Here is a 25475-nt window from a genome sequence, read left to right as displayed (position 1 = left end):
AAGAAAAGACTTATGGCTGCTACCTTTGGTTGTTTTCTAGGAACTTAAATTTTTCTTTTTGGGGGAGCAAGGAAGGGGAAGAGATTGGTGTTTTAGTAATACAGCTAATTTCTACACTTAAAAAGTACTTAGAGAGCTTCGTTTTTTAAAGCTACCATCCATCTTTCAAAAGGAAATAAAGATTTTCAGTTTATTTCGAAGTTTGATTTGAAAAAAATTTATTTTTCTCTTATTCCCATTTGTGAATATTCTTAATTATAGATTAGCTTGGTTAGCTTACAAGTGCATTGAAGGTAATCAGTGATTCTAAACTTGTAGTGCTTATCAGAAAATTCCATCAGTTTTACTTTGAATATTACGAAGGATTTAGGAGAGCAAAAGTTGATTACTTTGGAAATGTAAACAGCTTAAACCAGGATTGTAAAATCAGAAGCCTGATATGATTACAGGTACATGAAAAGAGTTGGTTATTCATATCATTTGTTAATGCTGGGAGTGAATTTTGAGAATGAAGATTTAGTGTCATGTTAGAGTTCTAGCACAGTAAATTTATTGTTGCTGGTCAGTGAGTGAATGTGCCATTTTGCTAAGACATGGAAACTTAAGGTAACTGCTGGAAATCCAGATATTGAAACTCTTCTAGCATATCCACCCTTGAAAGCAGGTTGGTATGAAGAGCCAACTGTAATGACATGGACTTGAGCCAGAGTAGTACGCATGAACCTTTGGGGGATTAAAAAACTTGCTCTGCTGCTACAAAAAGCTTTTATCCTAACAAATAAAACATATCTTAGTTTTAACAGCATTTTACATTTATGTAGTGTGGTTTTATAATTAGTCTGAAAATTTCTACAAATGGTAGGTATATATATGTAAAAGGTTTGTGAAGTTTTTGTTTCCTTTTTTTTTTTTTTTAAATATGAAGATCCTAGTTTGCTCCCTAACTTAAAAAAAAAAAAAAATCTCAGTTTTAAGCTTTTGCATTGCCTAACAGGTCTTGTGTTGGAATTCAAATGGCATTTGGTTAGGTGATTGATTACCATGATTTGAACACAAAAATCAACGTTTTACATTAAGAGTAGTCAAAATATAGTGATTGGATAGTACTTAGAAATTATGTGAAATTTATTTTAAATTTATGTCCCACCTGTGTGACAAAACATTTGAGTAGCTGGGAGTTGGCATATTGATAGGGGCTAACCAAGCTAAGTTTAAAACAACGGTTAATTTTACTTTGCTTTTTCTTTTGTTTAGATAGGCACTACTATAAAATCATGTATTTGTTCAAAATCTTGTTAATAGCAAAGATTAAAAATCCTGGATTGGATTTGGGGTGAAAAATATCAGTGTTTTACATATTAGTTATTTACTTTTATTTTTTTGTAATAGCCTTTTCCTTTTTTTCATTTCTAAATTCTTGTCTCTTGATTGGTTATTCTTTTAAATCTATAGTTAGGGAAACATAAGCTATGAAAGAACCATTGTAACTATGATCTGAGATTAGAATTTGACTCTCCAGGTGACCTATTGTAGGTCAGTTTTGTGTAAATTAAAGCTGTGTGACCCCAGAATCTACCTTTATTTTTAAAAAATGTGATGGTTTTTAGAATACATCAAGGAATATTTACATGCATCCTATTTGGTTGTGTTCTAAGAAATGCATTAATTTGGTATGAAATGGTGGAGCAGAATTGGCAGGAATTTTTGAAAATTTTTGTTTTTAAAGTTACAAAAATAAATAAAAGGAATTAACACTGTATTTTAATTAGTTTGTTAAAATTTGCACTCTCTGTCCCTTTGGTCTGACTTGAAAATATAACCCCTCCCCTTATCCAGCAGCTACTTGAAATAAAAGTGATTTTAAGATGCTAGAACTGTTGGTGATCATATTTTAGTAGTGTGATCACTCAGAATTTAAAATTGATTGATCGCCTGTAAGTACATGCCATTTAATTTAAAGGTACTTCTCCTTGACTCAAGAAAGCTTAAGTAATGGTGACTTTTGGAAGCTTTGGGATCTTGACTGAAGTTTTGGGTCTGATGTGCCCTGTTTGATAATGTTGATGTAAAAGATGTCTCATATTGATTTTCAGATGCATAATTTATCACATTTTAATATCAAACTGGGATGTGTCTTGAATTGGTTGTGGTTTTAGAAACATGAATAAAAAAACTTCTAGGGATGCCTGGGTGGCTCAGTTGGTTAAGTGTCTGCCTTTGGCTCAGGTCATGATCCCAGGGTCCTGGGATCAAGTCCCGCATCTGGTTCTCTGCTCGGCGGGGAGCCTGCTTTTCCCTCTTTGTCTGCCTGCTGCTCTGCCTACTTGTGCTCTCTGTCAAATAAATAAATAAAATCTTTAAAAAAGTCTAGTTTTTGTCTATTACAAAAAAAATTGCCACGAATATTCAAATACAACTCTTTTTTTTGGACATATATTGTAATGATAAGAACCAGTGGTTTCATGGATATGTTTCAAAATTTAATTTACGAATTTAGTGTTTGTTAGAGTTTGCTTAATGTTATTGAGTACATTAGAATTAATTACTGCCGTCAAAGTCCTTAATAGGTGTTTTGGGTTTGTGACCCTTTTCCATCAGTGGCAAAAAGAGATAGGTGCCTTTAGTCCTCCTATTTTGTGGTTTAGATGGTGGTATAAAATTTATAGATCTTGGGGCACCTGAGTGGCTCACTCCTTAAGCATTGGACACTTGGCTTTGGCTCAGGTCATGATCTCATGGGTCATGGGGATTGACCCACTCCATCCCCCATTGGGCTCTGTGCTCAGCTGGGAATCTGCTTGAAAGATTCTCTCCTTTTGCCCCTCCTCCACTCCTTGGTCTCTAAAAATAAATAAATAGATCTTTAAAAAAATTTATAGCTTTCATAATTAGAAGTGTAGTTTTGGGCAGATTACACTCTCCATGCATGAGTTTCCCCTCTTTAATTAAAATGGGGTTAAAAAATATTTACCTTTTATAATGTTTCTATTAGGATTATGTGAAAAATGAACATTTATTGCTCAGTACATATTCCTTTGATAATTATTAATTGTTATTAACTAGTATACCTGCTTTTCTCTGACTCCTTTCATTTGTGTCATAATTTGGATTTTTTTTAAGATTTTATTTATATATTCGAGAGAGAGAGCGTGAGAGAGAGATCATGAGCAGTGGGGAGGGGTAGAGGGAGAAGCAGACTCCCTGCTGAGCAGAGACCCAGATGCGGGACTCGATCCCAGGACCCTGAGATCATGACCTGAGCCAAAGGCAGATGCTTAACCAACTGAGCCACCCAGGCACCCTGGATATTTTTTGTTCTGAAAATAATACTTTTAACACTAGTGCTGTATTCTAGTTTTAACTTACTCTTTCTGATTTAGACTGAATATCACAAAGCTGTGTGTTTTTATTTTTTTAAAGATTTTATTTATTTATTTGACAGAGAGATAACGAGAGAGCACACAAGCATGGGGAGTGGCCGGCAGAAGGAAAGGGAGAAGCAGGCTCCCTGCTGAGCAAGGAGCCTAATGTGGGGCTCAATCCCAGGACCCTGGGATCATGATCTGAGCGGAATGCAGATGCTTAACTGACTGAGCCACCCAGGCACTCCGAGCTAATATTTTTAGTAAATTAAGTTAAATGGAAACTGAATCAGTTTAGCCAGTGTGATCCAATAAGGACTTAGATAATTACTGTTTGGGTTAGAAAGCTACAGGTCTTTTAGTAGGTTAGGTGGATATGTAAGGCATAAAATATACAATGTCTTTTTTTCCTAGAATATTCAGAATATAATTAATTATGATTGCTTAAACAGGTTCCAGCTACAGATAGAAATGCTTTGAGTTCACTCTGGGGAAAATTGGCCTCTGAAATCTTAATGCAGAATTGGGATGCAGCTATGGAAGACCTTACACGGTTAAAAGAGACCATAGATAATAATGTGAGTTACAGTATTTTTCCAGGGTGATTTTCTGAAATTTTTGTGTGTCCTTCATACTTTCTGATAAGGAAAACACTGTGTACTTTTTTAAAAAAGTGGGGCTGGGGGAGAGAGGAATGGAAGGAAGGAAGGAGTGAGGGATGGTGGGAGGGAAGAAGGGAAACAAAAATGTTCAGATTAGCTTTTGTTGACTTGACATAAAAATCACAGTGGGTTAGTGGGGTGACTAGTTTCACTTAATCTCCCTGAAAGAAACTGTCAAACTTTTTTTTGGCTCTTAGAGAAAAGAACTCAAGTTTTCATTTCTCTTACAGCTACTGCACCTTTTTTATTTGTACAGTGAAAATGGCATAATACTATTAGTGCCACCTCAGTGATAGGCCCTCAATAAAGTCCTATGTAGAAGATGACAGTTTTCACCTACAATTAGGTCTAATAAAACAACTTATTGAGTATTTAGTTCGGTCCTTGCTTTTAAAATGTTTTCTGGTATGAGTATAATTTACGGCTTCTATAAAAATGGCTTAGCAGACATTATTGAATCTATTTCTCAGAGCAGGGAGGTAATTTCTAATGTTGAGGTTGGTGCAGAGGGTCTAGGGGATAGGACTTAGATCCTAATGGCCATAGATCATGCCTCAGAAGGTTCTCATTTTTAACTAAAATTCGGAGATCAGCTTTGTTTATTCTCTTGCCTCTTTCTCATATATTAAGATTTCCTATGTATGTATTTTTTAACCCTGTAGTCTGTGAGTTCTCCACTTCAGTCTCTTCAGCAGCGAACATGGCTCATCCACTGGTCTCTGTTCGTTTTCTTCAACCACCCCAAAGGGCGTGATAACATTATTGATCTCTTCCTTTACCAGCCACAGTAAGTTATTTCACTATATAATTCTGGCTTTCGTTATATGAAATTACATGGATTTTTTTTAAACTTAAAAATGCACTTCTCTCTCACATTTGAATTTGTTGTTAACCTTTTTTTTCCCCCTGCATGTGGTAGATTAGCTTATTAATTGAAAAAGCTTACATGGGGCGCCTGGGTGGCTCAGTTGGTTAAGCGTCTGCCTTTGGCTCAGGTCATGATACCAGGGCCCAGGGATGAGCAGCCCCACATGGGGCTCCCTGCTCAGTGAGGAGCCTGCTTCTCCCTCTCCCTCTGCTGCTCCCCCTGCCTGTGCTCCCTCTCACTCTCTCTCGAATAAACAAAATCTTAAAAAAAAAAAAAAGAAAAAGCTTACATGTAACTCTAGTAAATTATTTGAAAAAAGCATACTTTAAGCCTGTGGAAGTGCTGTTCAGTGTGTTTCCTGTGCCAGCAGAATAGGCATCGTGTAGAATCTCTTGGTTCTACCTTACCCTAGAAGAACTAAATCAGAATCTGCATCTTAACAAGATTCCAGGTAATTAACATATTAACTAAAGCTTTAGAATTAGGGCTCCAGGCCAAATTGCATGGAAGAAATAAATACATCCCAGAATCCTTTATATCATTACTCAATTATCCAACTTTTGGTGCTAAGAAATTCACTATGAACTAGACTATTCTCTTGTTAGCTACAAATCATTTTTAAAAATTTATTTTTCTGTTTGAGCTTAAGTGCCTTTGAATCTTATTTCTTATTTGGTTAGAACAACAGAAAACAAAACTGCTTGGTGGAAACACTTAGATATTTGAAGATAATTTTTCTTTATCTCTTCCTTCAGGCTAAATATCTATGGTTTTATCAAGTGTGTAATTTTTCAGACTTTTTAGTATTTTGGTTGTCCTCCTTAGGTAACTGCCAGTTTATCCACAGTCTTCTCAAAATACGGATCTTTAAAATTCTAGGATTGTTACTTGAGTTTTATAGATTACAGGGCCAATGTTAGTTTCTTGACCTGTATGTGTGCTTATATAAACATAGTTCAAGATTGGAGTAATATTCGCATTTCCTACATGGTATGGCTTATATTGGCTATATTGTCAACTAAACTTCATATAAACATCCTTGGGCCATACTTTTGTTATATGTTAACCTAAATGAAGATACAGTTGTTACATTTCACTTGATTTCTGCTTATTATTTTCTGTCAAATTATGATTTTAACATTTTTCTCAAATGCATATATATTTTAATTTATAAAGGTATAGCTTACAAATAGATGGTGTAATACTTTTCTGAATTAAAACATCAGTGAAGATTGAATAACCTGTTTTTAAGTTGATTTGTAATTTCCAAAGTCTTGAAAATAGTATCTATGGCAATATTTTTGGATAAGTTGATAGGATATTCTAAACTGAGTCACATAAATAAATGTAACTTTAATAAGTGTACTTTAATAAATGTACTTTAAGTGCTTATTTTAGTAAGATTTTTTAAGACTCTAAAATATTTGACCTCTTCAGTGAAGTTGTTAACATAATCAACAGCACTTGGAATTTAAAAGAAATTAAGTTATTACTGGTAATACAGATGAAAAATATCCAGCCAACTGAGAAATGCCAGTAACTTTTTTTATGGCGAATCAGGGAACCATTTTTAAATGGTGTATATTCTGTTTTCTGCATTAAATGCTAAATATTCCCCTGAATCTGGTAAAAAGAAGCAGTCTTAACAGAAATATTAACATTGCAATGTAAGTTCAGTATTAATGTATTTCCTGTCAGTATTTTAATGACATGGTAACCTAGTATGTTAAAATCAAACATAGGCAGAGGAGTTTTTGTAACAGGAAAATATGTTTTTCTTTCCTTGAAAAAAAAAAAACTACATGGCATTGGGTAAGATAAAAGACAATATATGATCTTTGCATCCCATTTTAAATATAAATGATAAGAGGTGAAATTTTATAATTTACATAGCATTGTATTTCTTTTTTTTATTAGAGATATTTTATAGTACTTAAGTATGCCTTCTAGATTCACATTATTCATTAATGTATACATAATAGCCTCATTCTGAGCTGTTATTCCTTAAGCAAATCCTGTTTGTGGGAAATTCACTGTTAAAATTGTATATATACAGTTTTTAAATTGTATTTGGTATATATTTTACTGTTTGCTGAATGCCATGATAAATTGTTCATAATCTGAAAAGTTACATAAATCATCGTCTGTATGTTGAGTTAAGGAAAAGGCTAGTGGGAAGGATTTAAAAAACCAAAAACAATTAATTGTACACTAAAATGAGATCCTACAAGGGTGTCATACTTCGTTCTGGGCTTTAGCATGGTAAACTCAGCAACTTTATTTGGCAGTATCTTAAAGGTAGATTTATGAAGAACAAAGCTGAACCAGCTTCGGAAAAACTGATTTATAAAACCAGAATGCCATCAGTAATTCATAATGAGGAGTGTAAGTGGTAGGAGTGAGTTTCTGATCCAGATTACAGGGGCAGTGTTAGCTTCTTGAGGAGGTGTGGTCTGTAAGTTTCACACATGGGAAGCCATATAATAAAGAGAAGGTTGCTTTAAGAGTACTTGGAATCAGAATGGAAAGTTAATTTGTGACTGGACTGTTAATGGCACCATCAGGTTAAGCTGGCCTAACATCTCTCTCTTCACAGTAGGACTGTTCTTGCACTAGGACCAGAAAATGAACATTTTTTTGTCACCCTAAACATATGGATGGGCATTTCTGAGATTTGCTTTTTTATTTCTCTTTTCATAATTCCATTTCAGATCAGTACTTCTCACTGTGTTCCTACTCCCATTCCCCATTCTGATTTAAATATGTTAATGTATTTTATCAAGTTCTCAAGTCTTCCTGATCTGGTAGCTTTCTCTGATCAGAGAGTAAATTGATTAATCTCTTTCTGCTGTGGTACACTTTTTATTTAATCTTCTCAGGGCAGTGATTCTTGAGAGGTACCCTTTTGAGAAGTACTTTTATGCAACCATTACATTTTAGAAGAGGCTTTTTTATTTGTGATACTGACAATTACAATCTCATGCAATAGTTGAGACACATCAATATTGGATGAGTCTGGAGTATCCAGGAAAATGACTAATAAATCACTGTGAGAAATTTGGGAATCTTGGTTAGTAAAATAGCTACATACCTGTCTTTTATGTTAAACTATCTGTGCCTCTTACAGAAAAGGTGTTTTCTGAGAATTTTAAAAAAGAATTAAGGATATATTTCTCAGTATTTTTGGACATAAACCAAACATTCATTCAAATGAAAAGAGATTAAAAATAACACTAACGTTAGTATTTTGTCTGTGTCCTGATTAATAAATTCTGTAAGATTTCTTAAGAGTTGATTAATAGCCCCAAAATCAGATGTGGGAGGAAGAGCCTATTCTGAATGTGCAGATTGGACCCAGGCATTGGCCTGTAACACCCGGTTGTAATCCTGACACTTAGGGGATGGGTTAAGGGTAAGGACAGCTCTTCCTGAAGTAAGCCATAGGAACCATTAGGAATTGGCTTTCCATGGTACTACTTACTAGTAGGCCCACTCTTCTGTGTTTTTTGCAGTTACATATGTATTTAGAAAGGAATATTAAATTTAACAGGCTCTTTGAATATTTTCAAGTAATGAAAAGAAGCACGCAAACAAGAAAAATAAAAGTATTCAAACCCACTGTGAAAATTCTGTTAATACAATACAAGAGGGGAACAAGATGGATCAATTCCTGACAGCTTTATGCCTTATGTGAAATTTTAAAGGCATATAGAATATGTTTATTAATTAGTAGAACCATTTGTTATGGATACTAGAAATACAAAGGTAGTTCTATTGAGATTGCAGAAAGTGTTAAGATAAAAATCAAACTGGGGCGCCTGGGTGGCTCAGTGGGTTAAGTGTCTGCCTTTGGCTCAGGTCAGGATCCCAGGGCCCTGCTTGGCAGGAGTCTGCTTCTCCCTCTCCCTTTGCCCCTTCCCCCACTCACGCTCTCGCTCGTGCTCTCTCTCTCTGAAATAAATAAAATCTTTAAAAAAAGATAAACTTTGCAAAAGGTAAATAATGCAAAAAAAGTAGGTTATTTTAAAAAATTTAATTCCAGTATAGTTAACATACAGGGTTATATTAGTTTCAGGTGTACAATATATTGATTCAGCAATTCTGTACATTTCTCAGTGCCCATCACAGTAAGTGTACTCTTAATCCCCTTCACCTGTTTCACGCATGCCCCCACCCACCTCTCCTCTGGTGATCAGTTTGTTCTCTATAGTTAAGAGTGTTTTTTGGTTTATCTCTTTTTTCCTTTGTTTTGTTTCTTAAATTCCACATATGAGTGAAATCATGGTATTTTCTTTCTCTGAATGACTTCACTTAGCGTTATATTCTCTAGATCCATCTATGTTGTTGCAAATGGCAAGATGTCATTCATCATTCTTTTTTATGGCTGAGCAATATTCCATTATATATATATATATATCTTCTTTATCCATTCATCTATCAGTGGACAACTTGGGCTGCTTCCATAATTTGGGTATTGTTAATAATGCTACAATAAACAAGGAGCGTGTGTATCTTTTCAAATTAGTTTTCTCGTATTCTTTGGGTAAATACCCAGTAGTGGAATTACTGGATCATATGGTAATTCTATTTTTAATTTTTTGAGGAATCATTATACTGTTTTCCAGAGTGGCTACACCAGTTTGCATTCCCACCAACAGTGCATGAGGGTTCTTTTTTCTCCATATCTTTGCCAACAATTGTTGTTTCTTGTGTTTTTGATTTTTGCCATTCTGACAGGTGAGAGGTGATAACCTCATATTGATTTTGATTTGCATTTCTCTGATGAATGATGTTGAACATTTTATGTTCTGTTGGTCATTTATATGTCTTTGGAGAAATGTCTCCATGTCTCTGCCCAGTGTTGTTGGGTTTTTTTGGTGTTGAGTTGTATAAATTCCTTATATATTTTGGATACTAACCTTTTATCAGATACGTCCTTTGCAGATGTTTTCTCCCATTCACTAGGTTGTCTTTTAGTTTTGCTGATTGCTTTCTTTGCTGTGCAGAAGCTTTTTATTTTGATGTAGTACTGGTGGCTTGCTTTTGTTTTTTTTTCCTTGCCTCAGGAGACATATCTAGAAAAATTTTGCTATGGACGATGTCAGAGAAATTACTATCTATGCTCTCTTCTAGGATTTTTATGGTTTCAAGTCTCTCATTTAGGTCTTTAATGCACTTTGAGTTTATTTTGTATATGGTATAAGAAAGTGGTTCAGTTTTTATTTTACATGTGGCTCTCCAGTTTTCCCAATACCATTTATTGAAGAGACCATTTTTTTCCCATTGCATATCCTTGCCTGCTTAGTCAAAGATTAATTAACCTTATAAATGTGTGTTTATTTCTGGGCTCTCTGTTCTGTTCCATTGATCTCTGTGTCTGTTTTTGTGCCAGTACCACACTGTTTTGATTACTACAGCTTTGTAGCATATCTTGATATCTGGGATTCTGATGCCTCCAGTTATGCCTTCTTTTTCAAAAATGCCTTGGCTATTTGGGGTCTTTTGTGGTTTCATACAAATTTTAGGATTATTTGTTCTAAATCTGTGAAAAAGGCTATTCGTATTTTGATAGGGATTGTGTTAAATCTGCAGATTGCTTTGGGTAGTAAGCACATTTTAACAGTATTTGTTCTCCCGGTCCGTGAGCATAGAATATCTTTCATTTGTGTTGTCTTCAGTTTCTTTCATCGGTGTTTTATAGTGTGCAGAGTACAGATCTTTTGCCTCTTTGGTTAAGTTTATTCCTAGGTATTTTCCTATTTTTGGTGCAATCTACTAGTTTATTAATAGTGTACAGAAATGCAGTGGATTTCTGTAAATTGCTTTTTTATCCTGCAACCTTACTGAATTCATTTGTCAGTTCTAGTAGTTTTGGAGTGGAATCTTTTGGACTTTCTATATTTAATGTCTTGTCATCTGCAAATAGTGAAAGTTTTACTTCTTCCTTACGAATTTGGATGCTTTTTATTTCTCTGTCTTGTCTGATTGCTGTAACTAGGACTTCCAGGACAATGTTGAATAAAAGTGTTGAAAGTCCACATCCTTATCTTGTTCCTTAGGGGGAAAGCTCTAGGTTTTTCACCATTGAGTGGGATGTTACCTGTGAGTTTTTCATATATTGTCTTTATTATGTTGAGGTGTGTTTCCTCTAGACCTATTTTTTTGAATGCTTTTAACATCAAATGCTTTTCTGGCATCTATTTAAGTGGATCATATGGTTTTTAGCCTTTCTCATATTGATGTGGTGTATCATGTTGATTGATTTGTAAATATTGAACCATCCTTGCATCCTAGGAATCAATCCCACTTGATTGTGCTGAATGATTTTTTTGTATTGTTGGATTTGGTTTGCTAATATTTTGTTGAGGATTTTTGCATCTATTTTCATCAGAGAGGTTGACTTGTAGTTCTCTTTGTTAGTAGTGCCTTTATCTGATGTTGGTATCAGGGTAATGCTGGCCACATAGGACATATTTGGACACTTCTGTTCCTCTTGTATTTTTTTTTTTTAAATTTTTATTTATTTATTTCAGAGAGAGAGAGAATGAGAGATAGAAAGCACGAGAGGGAAGAGGGTCAGAGGGAGAAGCAGACTCCCTGCCAAGCAGGGAGCCCGATGCGGGACTCGATCCCTGGACTCCAGGATCATGACCTGAGCCGAAGGCAGTCGCTCAACCAACTGAGCCACCCAGGCGCCCCTCTTGTATTTTTTATGAATAATTTGAGAAAAATAGATTTAAATTTTGGTTGAATTCACCTCTGCAGTTTTCTAGTGCTGGACTTTTGTTTGCTGGGAGTCTTTTGATTACTGATTGAATTTCAGCATTGGTAGTTGCTAAGATTTGCATGGGTCTCTTGTGATGGGAGCCTGGAGCCACTTGAGAAAACTCAAGTTATTCCTTAAGATAAAGTATCAGGTGTAAGAGAAGTGTTCATAGACTAATAAGAGATGAGGCTTTGTCACCCAATGTAGATGGTATTAGAGAAAAGAATGCATTTGTAAGACAATGCCCTAGTTATTACTCTCCATTGTAAAAAGATTGAAAGTTCAGTTTGAATTAAACACTCCTTTGCGTGTTTTCTACATAAAAATAACATAAACACCCTAAGAAATTTCACGTTTTACCATTAATAGTCAGCTGGGTGTGGTATTCAGAAGTTGTCCTGACTGACCTTTCCATCTTTATTTTTCCTATTTTCTAATTGTTCCTGATAAGGAAACTCTTCTTCATGTAGGTATCTTACCTATTCTAGCTCAGGACGATGACCTTTAAGGTTTCCATCTAAAATAAAAATAAAAATTTGTCCTCTGATGTTCTACTAAGTGTCCTGCATTGTTTTTTGTTTTTTAGCCTGTCTTTCCAGAAATGCCCTTCTCTTTTTTTGAACCTCTATCTAAGCCTGCCTGTTTTTAAAGATCCAGTTCAGGTTTACTTTACCGTTCATGAAGTCCTGTATATTGTGCCTACTTTATATTTGATATTTAATTAATGTCTTTAAAATAATTTGTAATTGCTTTATTGTTCCTACTAGAGTATAAGCATATTTGAGGGCAGAGTTTTTATTCTCTCTGTTCTTGTAGTATCTGGCACATGATAGATACTTAAATATTTTTTTATTTTGGGATATTTTGTGTTATCTTTTGATTACTGTATGATCTGACTTGCAATTAGAAAACACTAAAAAAGTTCCATAAAACTGTACAATTGGAGTGGGATTGTACTAGAGAAAAAATATACTAAAACATTTTTAATTACCTATCATGAAATTATACCTCAGAACACAGTAAATACCAGTGCTCTTATTTAAAAGAAAAAATAATAGGGATGCCTGGGTGGCTCAGTTGGTTAAGCGTCTAACTGTTGATCTGAGCTTAGGTCTTGATCTCAGGGTTGTGAGTTCAAGCCCCATGTTGGGCTCCACACCGGGTGTGGAGCCTACTTTAAAAAAAAAAAAGAAAAATAATAAAGTTAGATTCCAAAATAGGGGAGTTACAGCCTCTGTTCTTAAATAGTTTATAATCCAAACAAGTAATACAAGAAGTAGCCTAAGAACATACTTAACTAAGGACTGATGGATTGTGCATTATAAATACACAGTAGGTATAACAGCAACCAGTAAGATCTGGAAAAGTTAGAAGAGTCCAGTAAAGATGAAAATTGACCCTTAAATTTCAGTTGACAGGAAAGGTGATGGTAAGAAAGAAATAGAACAAAAAAGCACAACAGACATGTGTAGACTGTTAAACTACATGTGTGGTTTTGCTTGTATTTGAACTAAGATAAAATATATCATCACTGATCCTACAAGATTGTGAACTAAGATAACTTCAAGTCACTTTTAATCCCCACTCCCCTTCCTTATGTATTGATCTATGTAGATACACATACTTAGGAAGGATCACTTCTGTTCTAGAAGGTAGGGAAGTCAGGAGCCATGGTAATATATATATTAGGAATCTGGACCGTGGGCTGAATCTGGCTCACTGCCTTTTTTCTTAAGGCCTGTGATCTAAGAATGACTTTTACATTTTAAATGGTTGAAAAAGGGGTGCCTGGGTGGCTCAGTTGGTTGAGTGTCTGCCCTGGGCTCAGGCCCTGCTCAGTGGGGAGAGCCTGCTTCTCCTCCCTCTCCCCCCGACCTACTTGTGTGCTTTCACTTGCTCTCGCTTTCTCAAATAAGTAAATCTTTAAAAAAATGGTTGAAGAAATTAAAAGAAAAATATTTTGTGACATGTGAAATATGAGACTATAATTTTAGTGTCCATAAATTTTTATTGGAACACAGCCAGCTTCATTGATCTAAGTGTCTTTGGCTACTTTTAAGCTGTAAAGGCAGAGTTGAGTTGTGACAGAGATCATACAATGTTGCACTCTCGTTGACTCAACGCTGCTACTCAGTGCGCTATGAATCCCAGTGATGCCATGCTGCAGTTACACCTGGCCAATGTTTCAAGGGCCCTGTGTATTGCCATACTGCAACACTTTCTGACCAGTATGTACTTATCATGTCAAAACAAGACAAGTGGACTTCAAATGTGCTTTTAAGGCACAGTGGAGTGGGGATTATTTTGTTTGAATTAGATACTATAGGTATGCTAAAAGAATGCAGTTTAATTCACATTGCAAGATTGTAATCACTCATTATAATATTCCAACTGACAGCAAAGCAACAATCAGAAAAATTAGAAATTTAAAACAGAATATCTCATCATAGCAGAATTTCCTCACAAAAATTAATGAAAATGAGGCTCAAGCAGGTAAGTTTGAGTGGCTCTTGTTTGTTTATTTATTTATTTATTTTTTTAAAGAGTTTATTTATTTGAGAGAGAGAATGAGAGATAGCACGAGAGGGAAGAGGGTCAGAGGGAGAAGCAGACTCCCTGCTGAGCAGGGAGCCCGATACGGGACTCGATCCCAGGACTCCAGGATCATGACCTGAGCCGAAGGCAGTCGCTTAACCAACTGAGCCACCCAGGCGCCCTGAGTGGCTCTTGTTTAAAGCGAGGTAGGGAAAGCCATTTACCAATTTTGATTCTAAATCATGTTCAGTTGCAGCAGCCAAAGAAATAATGTCCAGAAAAGATAAACTTGTTTAAAAATATTAGCTTTTAGGTGAGAACAGTTAGAGTTGAAGTTATCTGTACCAACATCAATCAGTTAAAAAACAAGGCACATGATTTTTAGCGATTTTCCTTGGCTCTTGAGGAGTCAACAGATGTTACCAATGTGGCTTAGTTGTTGACTTGAGGAATCAGTGTTGGATTTGAAGTGACTAAAGAATATGCCTTTATGAATAAGTAGTCTCTGTGGAACAGCTACAGGTGAAAATATTTTCAGAGTTGATAAAACACTAATTTAATACAACCTGAAGTGGAATCTGCTAAGATGTGTTAAAACTTGCTGGCAAATATGTATGGAGGAAAAAGAGGTTTTTCAAAGCCTGTGGTTATTTGTTACATTATTCATCACCAGATACTTGGCGGAAAATTCTTGAATCTGTGGTGTATACTCTCTTTTCTTTTCTTTTCTTTTCTTTTCTTTTCTTTCTTTCTTTCTTTCTTTCGAGAGAGTGAGTGAGCAGTGGGGAGGGGCAGAGGGAGAGGAAGAAAGAGAATCTTAAGCAGGCTGCACACCCAGCATAGAGCCCAACGCGTGTCTTGATCTCACCACCCTGAGATCGTGCCCTGAGCCAAAATCAAGTGTTGGATGCTTAACTGCCTGAGCCATCCAGGTACCCCATGTGGTATATTTTTGAACCATTTTTGTCAGCAGTGAACTTCTTTTGCTCCTGTGGACTTAACTGTTATCAGTCCATAAATTTTTGTCAGAAATAGAATGTCTTGGCTTTCTCTACTTAACAACAGTTGGGTGGCTTAGCAATGGCAGTTTTAGTGTGACTTTTTTTGAGCCCGGGGCAAGACTGAATTTTTTCTGAATGAGAAAAATTGCCCTCAAACATTATTATCAAGCCTTGGGTGGCTCTGGAAATTAACTTTTGCTGTACCTTGTTAATGTTTCTTAATTCACCCTAAAATTAACAAAATAAAATAGTGTTCATATGGAAAAACTGTATTGCATTAGTCACTTTGATGACAACTAACATAGCATGAATAACAAATAATGTCCAGCTGCTTTATATGTTTTCTGTTCTTTCACATGGTAAAACAAGAAAGGAGACCTTCATTCCCACACAGATTTGTAGCAGATATATTTTTTCAAGCTCAAATTATAATTCCAGAAAGTTTTAGACCTCATTGTAAATACAAAGGAAATTTCCATATTTCTTTTTTTTTTTTTAAGATTTTATTTATTTATTTGACAGAGAGACAGGGAAAGAGGGAACACACGCAGGGGGAGTGGGAGAGGGAGAAGCAGCCTTCCCACTGAGCAGAGAGCCCGATGTGGGACTCGATCCCAGGACCCTGGGATCATGACCTGAGCCGAAGACAGATGCTTAACGACTGAGCAACCCAGGCGCCCGGAAATTTCCATATTTCTAAATTCACTTAACTGTGCTATTGAATTGGAAGTGATTTATATGCAGTGTAATGATACCCTAAAGGACAGTATCAAAAGAAGAATTTAACAGAGTTCTGTAATGCCTTCCAGGTGATAAATATGATAAATTAAAATCACATTTCTATCAGTTGATAGCAGGTTTTGGTAATACTAGGTTCATGAAAAACATTTACAAAGACAGTATGTAAATTTTCATTACAGAACAGCATTAACAGATAAACATTTGGAATAAATTTTAATGTTAGGATCCCTTAGAATGCAATTAAGCAAAATTATCCCCAATAGATAAATGCTGTTCTTCTCATTAAGTAGATAAGTTATAAAAAAAATCATACTTCACTATTAATATTTTGAGTTTTATCAATAAAATATTTTGGAAATTTGTTTTCTTTTCATACAAGTACCTGTACAATATTCTCAATTGTGCCTCCTGGCCTGCAAAACCTAAAATATTTATTATCTGGCCTTTTACAAAAGTTTTGCTAACCCCTATCATATATTCTCAAAAAGAGTGGGATGTGATTTCCCAGGAAGGTATCCTCCATTAAAAACAATGAAGATACATGTGATACAGTGATATAAAGCTAGGGTAAGTAAAATATGTTTAACATCTTATACAATAAACTTAGTTTTTTAAACCATATGGATAAGTTTATGAGTTCTAGAAATGCTTACTAAAATTACTTACTTCAAAATCGGTATTGAAAAACAGTCATCCTTTCTTGTGCTTGTACATGAGATCTCTGGCAAGAGAGTATTGAGAAAAAGAATTATCCTGAATGAAGATTGCAGTTTAAAAATTTCTGCCTGAGAACCAGGTTTAATATTTCAAATAATGAAACTTTTAGCTGATTTATTTAGTTATTTTTTTCCTAGAAATTGGTTTATTCTTGAGTGTTGATTCTTTTTATTCCCTGCCCTGTTTAGAGGGAATTTAAGGGGGGACTAAATATTATTAATTGTTAGATTACTATCAGATTCTAGTGTCCTCTGAGGAGTTCAAACAACATTTTATGGGGAATCTACAATGTGATGAACTATAAAGATTTATTAATATCATAGTTTAGAAGAATTTGGAAGATAAGGTATGGATCTTGAAGGATGGCTAGAGTTTAGGCTTTCAGAAGGATGTGTTTGGGAGAGCAGTCCATGTGGAGTGAGCTTTAAGTGAGAAAAACAGGAAGCAGTCAATGATGGTCTGGTGGGAGATGAAGCTGGATGGTACTCTGGGGTTTATATATTCAGCCAAGAGGAATGGACTTTATTGACATATATTTCCAAGATTGTCATAGTGCCTGACACTCAGAGGTACTTCTTGGATAAAAATTAGGGAGCTATTTAAGGAGTTGAGAAGGAGGAATACGGGATAAACATGAAACGACAGGGTGGCCAGCTGCTGATCATCAGAATAGCAGGATTTGTTAAATATTAGCAATGGCCCTGTTGACATTTGTCTGACATATAACCCTTCCTTTCTAATTCCCAGTGCTACCAATTTAACCAAAGCCTTATAATACTGTAACAGTTTCCTTCTCCCTGTAGTTTTAAGTCTTTCATCCTCTGAATCATTTAAGTGCCTCATTTTCTGATTATGATGACTAATTTGCCCATAGGTTTTCACACACTTTTTCCAAAAAGTGAATGACTGAACGCCATAGCTTAGCAGTCTTTTGGAACAGACTGACAGCATGTATAGGGGCCTTCCAAAATCCTTTTACTCAACAATAGTAATAGGATTATTTACTGCTGAAGTGAGTCTTCCAGTTTACTTCAAACTGGGCGATATAAGCTGGAATTCTCTGCAGATTTCTGTTTTTTCATTTCTTTGGAGGAGATGATCCTTATAATAATCATTCAGTGTTTGCAGTCTTACGTTACTGAAGCAGCACAGTGTAATGGGCTGTTCAAGTGCTTCTTTAAATCACTTGTGGTTAATTACAGATTTATAGAAACTGGGTAAGTTATTAACATTAAATTTAAAAAATATTAAAGTTATTTATATTTTTACCTCAGGTATCTTAATGCAATTCAGACTATGTGTCCACATATTCTGCGCTATTTGACTACAGCCGTCATAACAAACAAAGATGTTCGTAAACGCCGACAGGTGCTAAAAGATCTTGTTAAAGTTATTCAACAGGTAAAAACTAAAATCTTTATGGTGTTTTAAAATATGTCTAAACTAGATCTAACATCTGTTTCTAGAGTAGGACTCTTAATTCTTAAGGTAAAAATGCTTTAAAAATAGGAGAAAGGATACATGCGCTATACATAGAGAAAGAGGATCCCAGGATACTCAGATGGGCATTTACTCTAATTCCAAGATGTACTTATGTTAGATGTGGTATGAATGAATACTGCTCTCTGCTGGGTGGATACTTAATATACATTGTGTATTAGTGTTGCCTTTATTGCAAAGAGTGAAGGAAATTTGGAGCCTGGCACTGTTTGTTGGGAGATGGCTTACCTACATAATTCCAGAGAAGTGATCTTTACGTAGGATACAATATTAATAGTCCCCAAGTTGTACAAAAGCTGCAGCCCTACTGATGGATTTTTTTTTTTTAGTGAGCTTCTCAGCAATAACTATGGGTTAGAAAAATAACTTACTTATTTGACCTAAGGATAAATTAAATATAAAAAGACAAATTCAGCAGTGTGTGAATACCCTTATACTTGGGGATGTTCATCACTGTTTATTAACTAAGGGAGACTTTTGTCAATAGAGCAACTTGAAAGCCTTTGGAATAATTCTAGGATGAGAATTTATTTTTTTATTTTTTAAAGATTTTATTTATTTATTCATGAGAGAGAGAGAGAGGCAGAGGCAGAGGGAGAAGAAGGCTCCCCGCCGAGCAGGGAGCCCGATGTGGGACTCGATCCCAGGACCCTGGGATCATGACCTGAGCCGAAGGCAGACGCTTAACCGACTGAGCCACCCAGGCGTCCTAGGATGAGAATTTAGAGAACTCAGTCTGGAAGGCATTATAAGCTTAAGGTGTGGCCTGGAATCAGGATATGAGCAGTTGCTTTGAGAAAATGACACTAGGTAATTTGCTAGAAATTAATGGTAAGGGAGGAGAAAACAGGAAGATTGGGATATTCTAGGGGTAGTCTACCAAACAATGTTAATCTGATCCAACTTGACCTTTGACTTAATTCTACAGGAGTCTTACACATATAAAGACCCAATTACAGAATTTGTTGAATGCTTATATGTTAACTTTGACTTTGATGGGGCTCAGAAAAAGCTGAGGGAATGTGAATCAGTAAGTATGAATTTTTACTTATAAATTAATAACATTCTTTAGTATTTGGATATTGTGAGAGTTAACTGGTAGTGTTTTATTAAAGGAATTATATCAGAAACAATCATTTTAAGATGTTCTAGGGTAAAGACATTTTTAATGTTATTACCATATGTGTATCCCTTTTGTTAGTAGTTTGTTAAAACATTGGCGACATTATAAATACACACATATGCCCATAATTCCATGTCTTATCCTATATGAGTAAATATGTGAAGTACTTCATATGTATGTATGAGATTGTATAGAATTGCACATACTGATTCTCAATTTGTTTCATAAATTGGCCTATCTTCAGAATTTTTCACACATTGTACTTCACATTTGCTATAAACCAGTAAAGCTATAAGGGCATGAATTTTTTAACAGTAATGTCTTTTGGTAGAAACTAAAGTACCTTGGAGCAACTGAAAGAGTTAGATATCTGGGTTTTTTTTATGTTAGTTTGCAGAGTTCTAAGAAATTAAACTAAAAACTTACCTTTTGAATACATTTACCATATCCGTGTTACTAGTTGTCAGGTTCATTTTTGAATCCAAATGTTAACACAAAATATAAAGAGTTTGTTGAAGGACTAAGATTTTATTTCTCTAAGGAGAAAATTATCATGTAAGTATAACTTCAGAGGTGATTTTCACACATTGGACAAAATATAAAATAGATTCCAATGTGATAATTTGTGTTCGTGTAGTTATATGCAGTGTTATTATGTTTTGGTGTATATTTGTTAAATATACACTAATGAAGTTAAAATAATTCTCTTTTAATTATGATACCAAATGTGGAGTAGGAGCCACCCCTTGAATTTTTTTTTCCCTTGTTTATTTCCAAGTCTACTCACTTCACAGAAATACGCGTATTTTTAGTCTGTTATAACTATTTTAAGAAGCTAGAAAAGTCACGTTATCTACAAAGCATTTATGTAGCGTAATGGATAGGACAAAGCTACTTTATCACAGGGTTGCTTAAATCCTCAATAGAACAAGAAAACATGGCAGTACTTAAGGTTTTTTCTCGTAGCATTCATTTACTTCTTTAAATTGTTAGAGGCTTGAACATAGTGTTCTAGAAAGTGCTGTGTGTAGAACTTGTGTGATATTAGGTAAGAGAATTGTAGTAACTGGAACAATGAGTAAAGCACACAGGAAGTATTTTGGGTCACATTTTTGAAAATTGCTTGTCAGTGCTATTAATTTTTTTGTTATATTTTACATAGGTACTTGTGAATGACTTCTTCTTGGTGGCTTGTCTTGAGGATTTCATTGAAAATGCTCGTCTCTTCATATTTGAGACTTTTTGTCGCATCCACCAGTGTATCAGCATTAAGTAAGAACACTCTGATTTGATTTGTATTTTTCTACTTTTAAATTCCTGGAAATTTCCATTGAGTGTAAAATTATACTTAATAGGATTCCAGTTAATTGGATTTTTATTTTATTTCCCTTTGCTTTAGAAGAAAAAAAACAATCTGATAGTGATTTATTAAAATCCTAACTTTTTTTGTTTGGGGATGCTACAGACTCAGAAATACCTTCTTTAGTTCTATGTGTGTGGCATAGCATGATTTTTGAAAATGGTAACTTCAAGGCAGTATTATGATTGTCAGTTAACCTTTTAAAGAGTACTGTTATGCCCTATGTAGGGAGAAAAGAGAAATAGCCAGTTTTAGAATGGTTTCAACAGGAGTTCAAATAAGGAAGAAGTTAGCCCTTAGTGAATCGGAAATACTGTTGAAAGACCACATTTGGTAATCATTTCAGTTAATTGAGTTTGTTTTATTTAATTATATATTTGAATTCTCATATAGTAAACTGTGACATCCTAAAATGTTGAAACATGGAAAGTATGGGGAATTTCAATTGAAATTCTCTTTGTTGTGTGAGAAAATTATTGGCGGAAAAATTGTGAAACTTACATAACTTATTAGAAACTAATTTTCATATTAGGATTTGAAAAATAACTAGCGCCCTTTTGGCCACAGATGAGGTCAAACAGTAAATATGCTCCATAAATGTTTAAAAAATTACTTTAATGTTTGCCTCTTTGGAATTGTGTGTAGACCAGAGTTTTTCTTTAGTGCCATTTGTTTTTTTTGAGGCATCCGTACTTGTTTGCCTAATTTTACTGGGTTGTTATTGAAGTGGTTTTTCAGAGTTAGAAGTATAGTGTAATCATGGGGCTTTTGCTATGGGAATTTAAAGCCTTGACCAGTTTTATTAGTACTTTATTACAGCCTAGCAAACACATAATTTAAAAAATCTGATTCTCTTAAGGAATACATGCAGATTCCTAATATGTCATTGGTTGTGAAATAAAGAGAAGAATTATATGTGGGATGCTAGTGGACAATAGATAACTGAATTCTTGCACTGCCTTTTTTTTTTTTTTTTAAGATTTATAATTCAGCCTTGTGAAAGACGGATGCTAATATTTTGGTTTTTCCTTGTGGACTTTCCCCCATTTCTCATTATAGTATGGTCACTTGGGTGTTTTGTCTAGACCTTATTTAATTATCCCTGTTATGACCCTTTTGAAAGCAAATTCTCCTTTTTATATCTTTAGTACCTAGTATACTGACTCTGTACAGTATAGGTGTTCAATAAATATTTGCTAAATGAATAAATTTCTTTTCTTTCTATTAGTGAATTTGTATTTTCATCCGTGATAATGCTTTTTCACTTTGGTGTTTGCTTCAGAGGTAGCATGAGTAAGAAAGTTTGTTCCACTTCTGACTTGTTCCCTTTATTAACTCTGGGACCTTGTATTCATTGTTTTATGTTTATGAGATTCAGTTTACCATGTTTGACAGTAAAATAAACTATTTGTCCTGTGTACTCAAGAAAGAAGTATAGTTCAAAGGAGGTAATAGAGTGGATAATGCTTCCAGAAGCTTTTATGTGACTGTCATTATCTAAGAATTTTTTAAAGCTGATATCAGTGTAGTTTTTATGCTTTTCTTTGATTGCTGTAGTTCTTTGCTACCTGTAGTTTTTTGAAAGTTTTGGACAAAGTCTAAAGCATTTTCAGACTAACTAAAGTCCAGAAATCTTTTCTCTTTTCCAGTGATAGTGTTTCCCTTTTGTTTTAATTGTTTAAATGTTTTTGGCTACCTGTGGAATGTGTTCTAACTAAGGAGATTTTGAATACATATATTAATGCATTTTCTTCAAATATTAAGAAAGATTTTTAGAGTTGGAAGAAATCTTCAAGAGTTTCTAATCCAACAGCGCACAGTTACTGAATCAGCAACAATAGGACTTTTTTCTGCAGTGGTGGAGATGTTTTTATATCTACATCGTTCAGTGTAGTGGCCAATAGTCATTTGTGGCTTTTGAGCACTTTAAATGTGGCTCAGGTTTCAAATTCTAGAACCATGGTTTTTAAATCATGTGTGTATGTTACAGCTTATTTTCAGATGTAGCATTATATATATATATATATGTTTGTGTTTCTCTGTAAGTCAAATCAGAGCCCCTTCATGCTGTTTAGCCTATCTCTATTCGGCTTTCCTCCTGACAGCTAAAACACTTCTGTGGAACCCTAAAACTTCTGGAAACACCGTTTTCAAAAAAAAAAAAAAAAGATCCAGTACAACTCCTTTGTTTTCTACTGGTTTTGTAGCTCCTTATTTATAGCTGGGAAACTTTAGGATCAGAGACGTTAAGCTGCTTAGGTCCTATTTAATGACAGAGCCTGGACTAATAGGTTTTGGACATTCATTGTATTGTACCTCACTATGAATTCTCTCATTTTCATTGTGCACAATTGATATTTTTAGAAATATCAGATTTAGACTAACTTGTCATTAGTCTTTTCACTAAAAGCCAGAAGATAAAGATGGAAATCATAAGTCATTGTTTAACTTTGTGTCTCAGAATCATTGTAGAGTTTGTTTTGTTTTACAAATACAGATTCCCTGAAGCCACCTCAGAGTTTTTGGGTCAGATTTTCTGAGTCTGCTCTGCTATGATGTGTAACAGCTACTATACTATACCTTCAGAGCGGTTATTCCAAAGCACATCCAGGGTTAAGAACCTGCATCAGGTTGCCAATTTTTAGGCACACATTTACAGCCTGTTAAAGTAATGGAAAGAAAAATCAGTGATTTAGTATTTTTAGTATATAAAGAATTAAGATAGGGGCAAAGCAGAATATATAGATTCAGGTGAAAAAAGAAATACTCATCTTAGAGCAACGAGATCTCTGTAAGGTTCATTGGCAGGGGGGAGGTTGTATCCAGTAGGACTTAGTCCAGGGTTTAGGATTTTGTTTTTGTTGTTTTCTTTGTTTTGTTGTTGTTTTGTTTTGTTTTGTTTTTGAGAGAGAGAGAGCTTGCAAGTAGAGGGGGTGGGTGGGGAGAGAGAAACAATCTTAAGCAGACTCTGTGCTGAGCACGGAGTCCTCCAACACGGGACTCGATCTCATGACCCTGAGATCATGACCTGAGCTGAAACCAAGAGTTGGACGACCAAACTATGCCAACCAGGTGCCCAGTTTTTCATTTTTTAAAGCTGTTTTAATGGGTTAGGAATATGGCTTAAAATAATGTTAGGTATTTAAGTTGGGCTTTTATAAATACAGAAAACATCTTCATTCAGACTCCAAGGATTTGAAATCTGTGATAATGACCAATCAAGTTTAATGTTTACCTTTAAACAATAATAGAAAAAAATCATTGTTCTATAAACCAGGTTTTTAAGCTAGCTGTACAGAACTTAAAACAACATCAACTTAGGGCGCCTGGGTGGCTCAGTTGCTTAAGCGACTGCCTTGGGCTCAGGTCGTGATCCTGGAGTCCCGGGATCGAGTCCCACATCAGGCTCCCTGCTCAGCAGGGAGTCTGCTTCTCCCTCTGACCCTCTTCCCTCTCGTGCTCTCTATCTCTCATTCTCTCTCAAATAAATAAATCAAATCTTTAAAAAAAAAAAAAACAGCAACTTAAAAACAATAGATTTTCTGGCCTTACTGCAGACCTTCTGAATCAGGTCATGATCTTGTGGTCGTGGGTTTGAGCCCTGTGTCAGGCTCTGCGCTGAGTGCAGAGTCTGCTTCAGATTTTCTCTCCCTCTTGGAGTGCTGTGTGCCCTTCTCAAATAAATAAAATCTTAAAAATAAATACGTACATACATACATACATACATACATACATGATGACTGAGCCCAACCCCTAAAAATCTGAAACATTCCCTGGGAGGAGATCTTTGTATCTATATTTTTTTAGAGTTCCTCTAAATAATTCTGATATAGGGGCGCCTGGGTGGCTCAGTTGGTTAAGCGACTGCCTTCGGCTCAGGTCATGATCCTGGAGTCCCAGGATCGAGTTCCACATCAGGCTTCCTGCTCAGCAGGAGCCTGCTTCTCCCTCTGACCCTCTTCCCTCTCGTGCTTTCCATCTCTCATTCTCTCTCTCAAATAAATAAATAAAATCTTTAAAAAATAAATAAATAATTCTGATATAAAAACCTCTTTTCTTAATTACATCTTTTATTTTGAGGTGGTTGTAGATTGACATGCAGTTGTAAGAAATAATAAAGAGATCCCCTTTGTTCTTCACACAGTTTCGCATTTACACAGTTCACATTTCCAATATAACATCTTGGAATAACATCTTGTAAAGTGTAGTGAAATAGCACAACCAACATGTTGATATTGATACATTCTCATTTGTTAAGCATTTCTATAATTTTGTCATTTTAAGAATATGCAGGGGTACCTGGGTGGCTCAGTCGTTTAGCGTCTGCCTTCAGCTCAGGTCATGATGCCAGGGTCCTGGGATCTAGCCCCACATTGGGCTCCCTGCTCAGCCAGGGAGGCTGCTTCTCCCTCTCCCTCTGCCTGCCACTCCCTCTGCTTGTGCTCTCTCTCTCTCTCTGGCAAACAAATGAATAAAATCTTTAAAAAAAAAATATGCAGAGGGCACCTGGTGGCTCAGTCGTTAAGCGTCTGCCTTCAGCTCAGGTCATGATCCCAGGGTCCTGAGATCGAGTCCCACATCGGGCTCCCTGCTCAGCAGGAAGCCTGCTTCTCCCACTCCCCCTGCTTATGTTCCCTCTCTCACTGTCTCTCTCTCTGTTGAAAAATAAAGTCTTTAAAAAAAAAAAAGAATATGCAGAAGCTTTTTTAAAAGGTAATGTTCAACTTTCCAGAGAGGATAAATACACTATGTATCATGATTATGATGTAATTAGTAATAGCAGTATAACTAGTACAGGTGTTCAGAGAAGGAAATACTACAAATGTGAATGAGTGGCTCT

General features: G+C 35.3%; 1 protein-coding gene across 2 annotated transcripts in view; it reads left to right on the top strand.

Moving 5' to 3' along the window:
- The window catches only part of EIF3E (eukaryotic translation initiation factor 3 subunit E), a 47131-nt gene that overhangs the window by 11596 nt on the left and 10060 nt on the right, over positions 1-25475 (top strand). Inside the window, exons 6-10 of one of the 2 annotated variants that reach the window (XM_025871003.2) lie at positions 3815-3940; positions 4687-4811; positions 17927-18053; positions 19081-19182; positions 20438-20547. In XM_025871003.2, coding sequence (XP_025726788.1) covers positions 3815-3940; positions 4687-4811; positions 17927-18053; positions 19081-19182; positions 20438-20547 — 590 coding nt within the window. The remainder of the gene's footprint in view (positions 1-3814; positions 3941-4686; positions 4812-17926; positions 18054-19080; positions 19183-20437; positions 20548-25475) is intronic. The other variant, XM_073893103.1, reaches the window with a different exon arrangement.

The sequence above is a fragment of the Callorhinus ursinus genome, unplaced genomic scaffold (genome assembly GCF_003265705.2).
Source record: "Callorhinus ursinus isolate GAN/ISIS: 27379988/994484 unplaced genomic scaffold, GSC_fseal_2.0 scaffold5, whole genome shotgun sequence".
Taxonomy (NCBI): Eukaryota; Metazoa; Chordata; class Mammalia; order Carnivora; family Otariidae; genus Callorhinus; species Callorhinus ursinus.
Note: the sequence above shows the minus strand (reverse complement) of the source record. Positions and strands in the feature narration are given on the sequence as shown.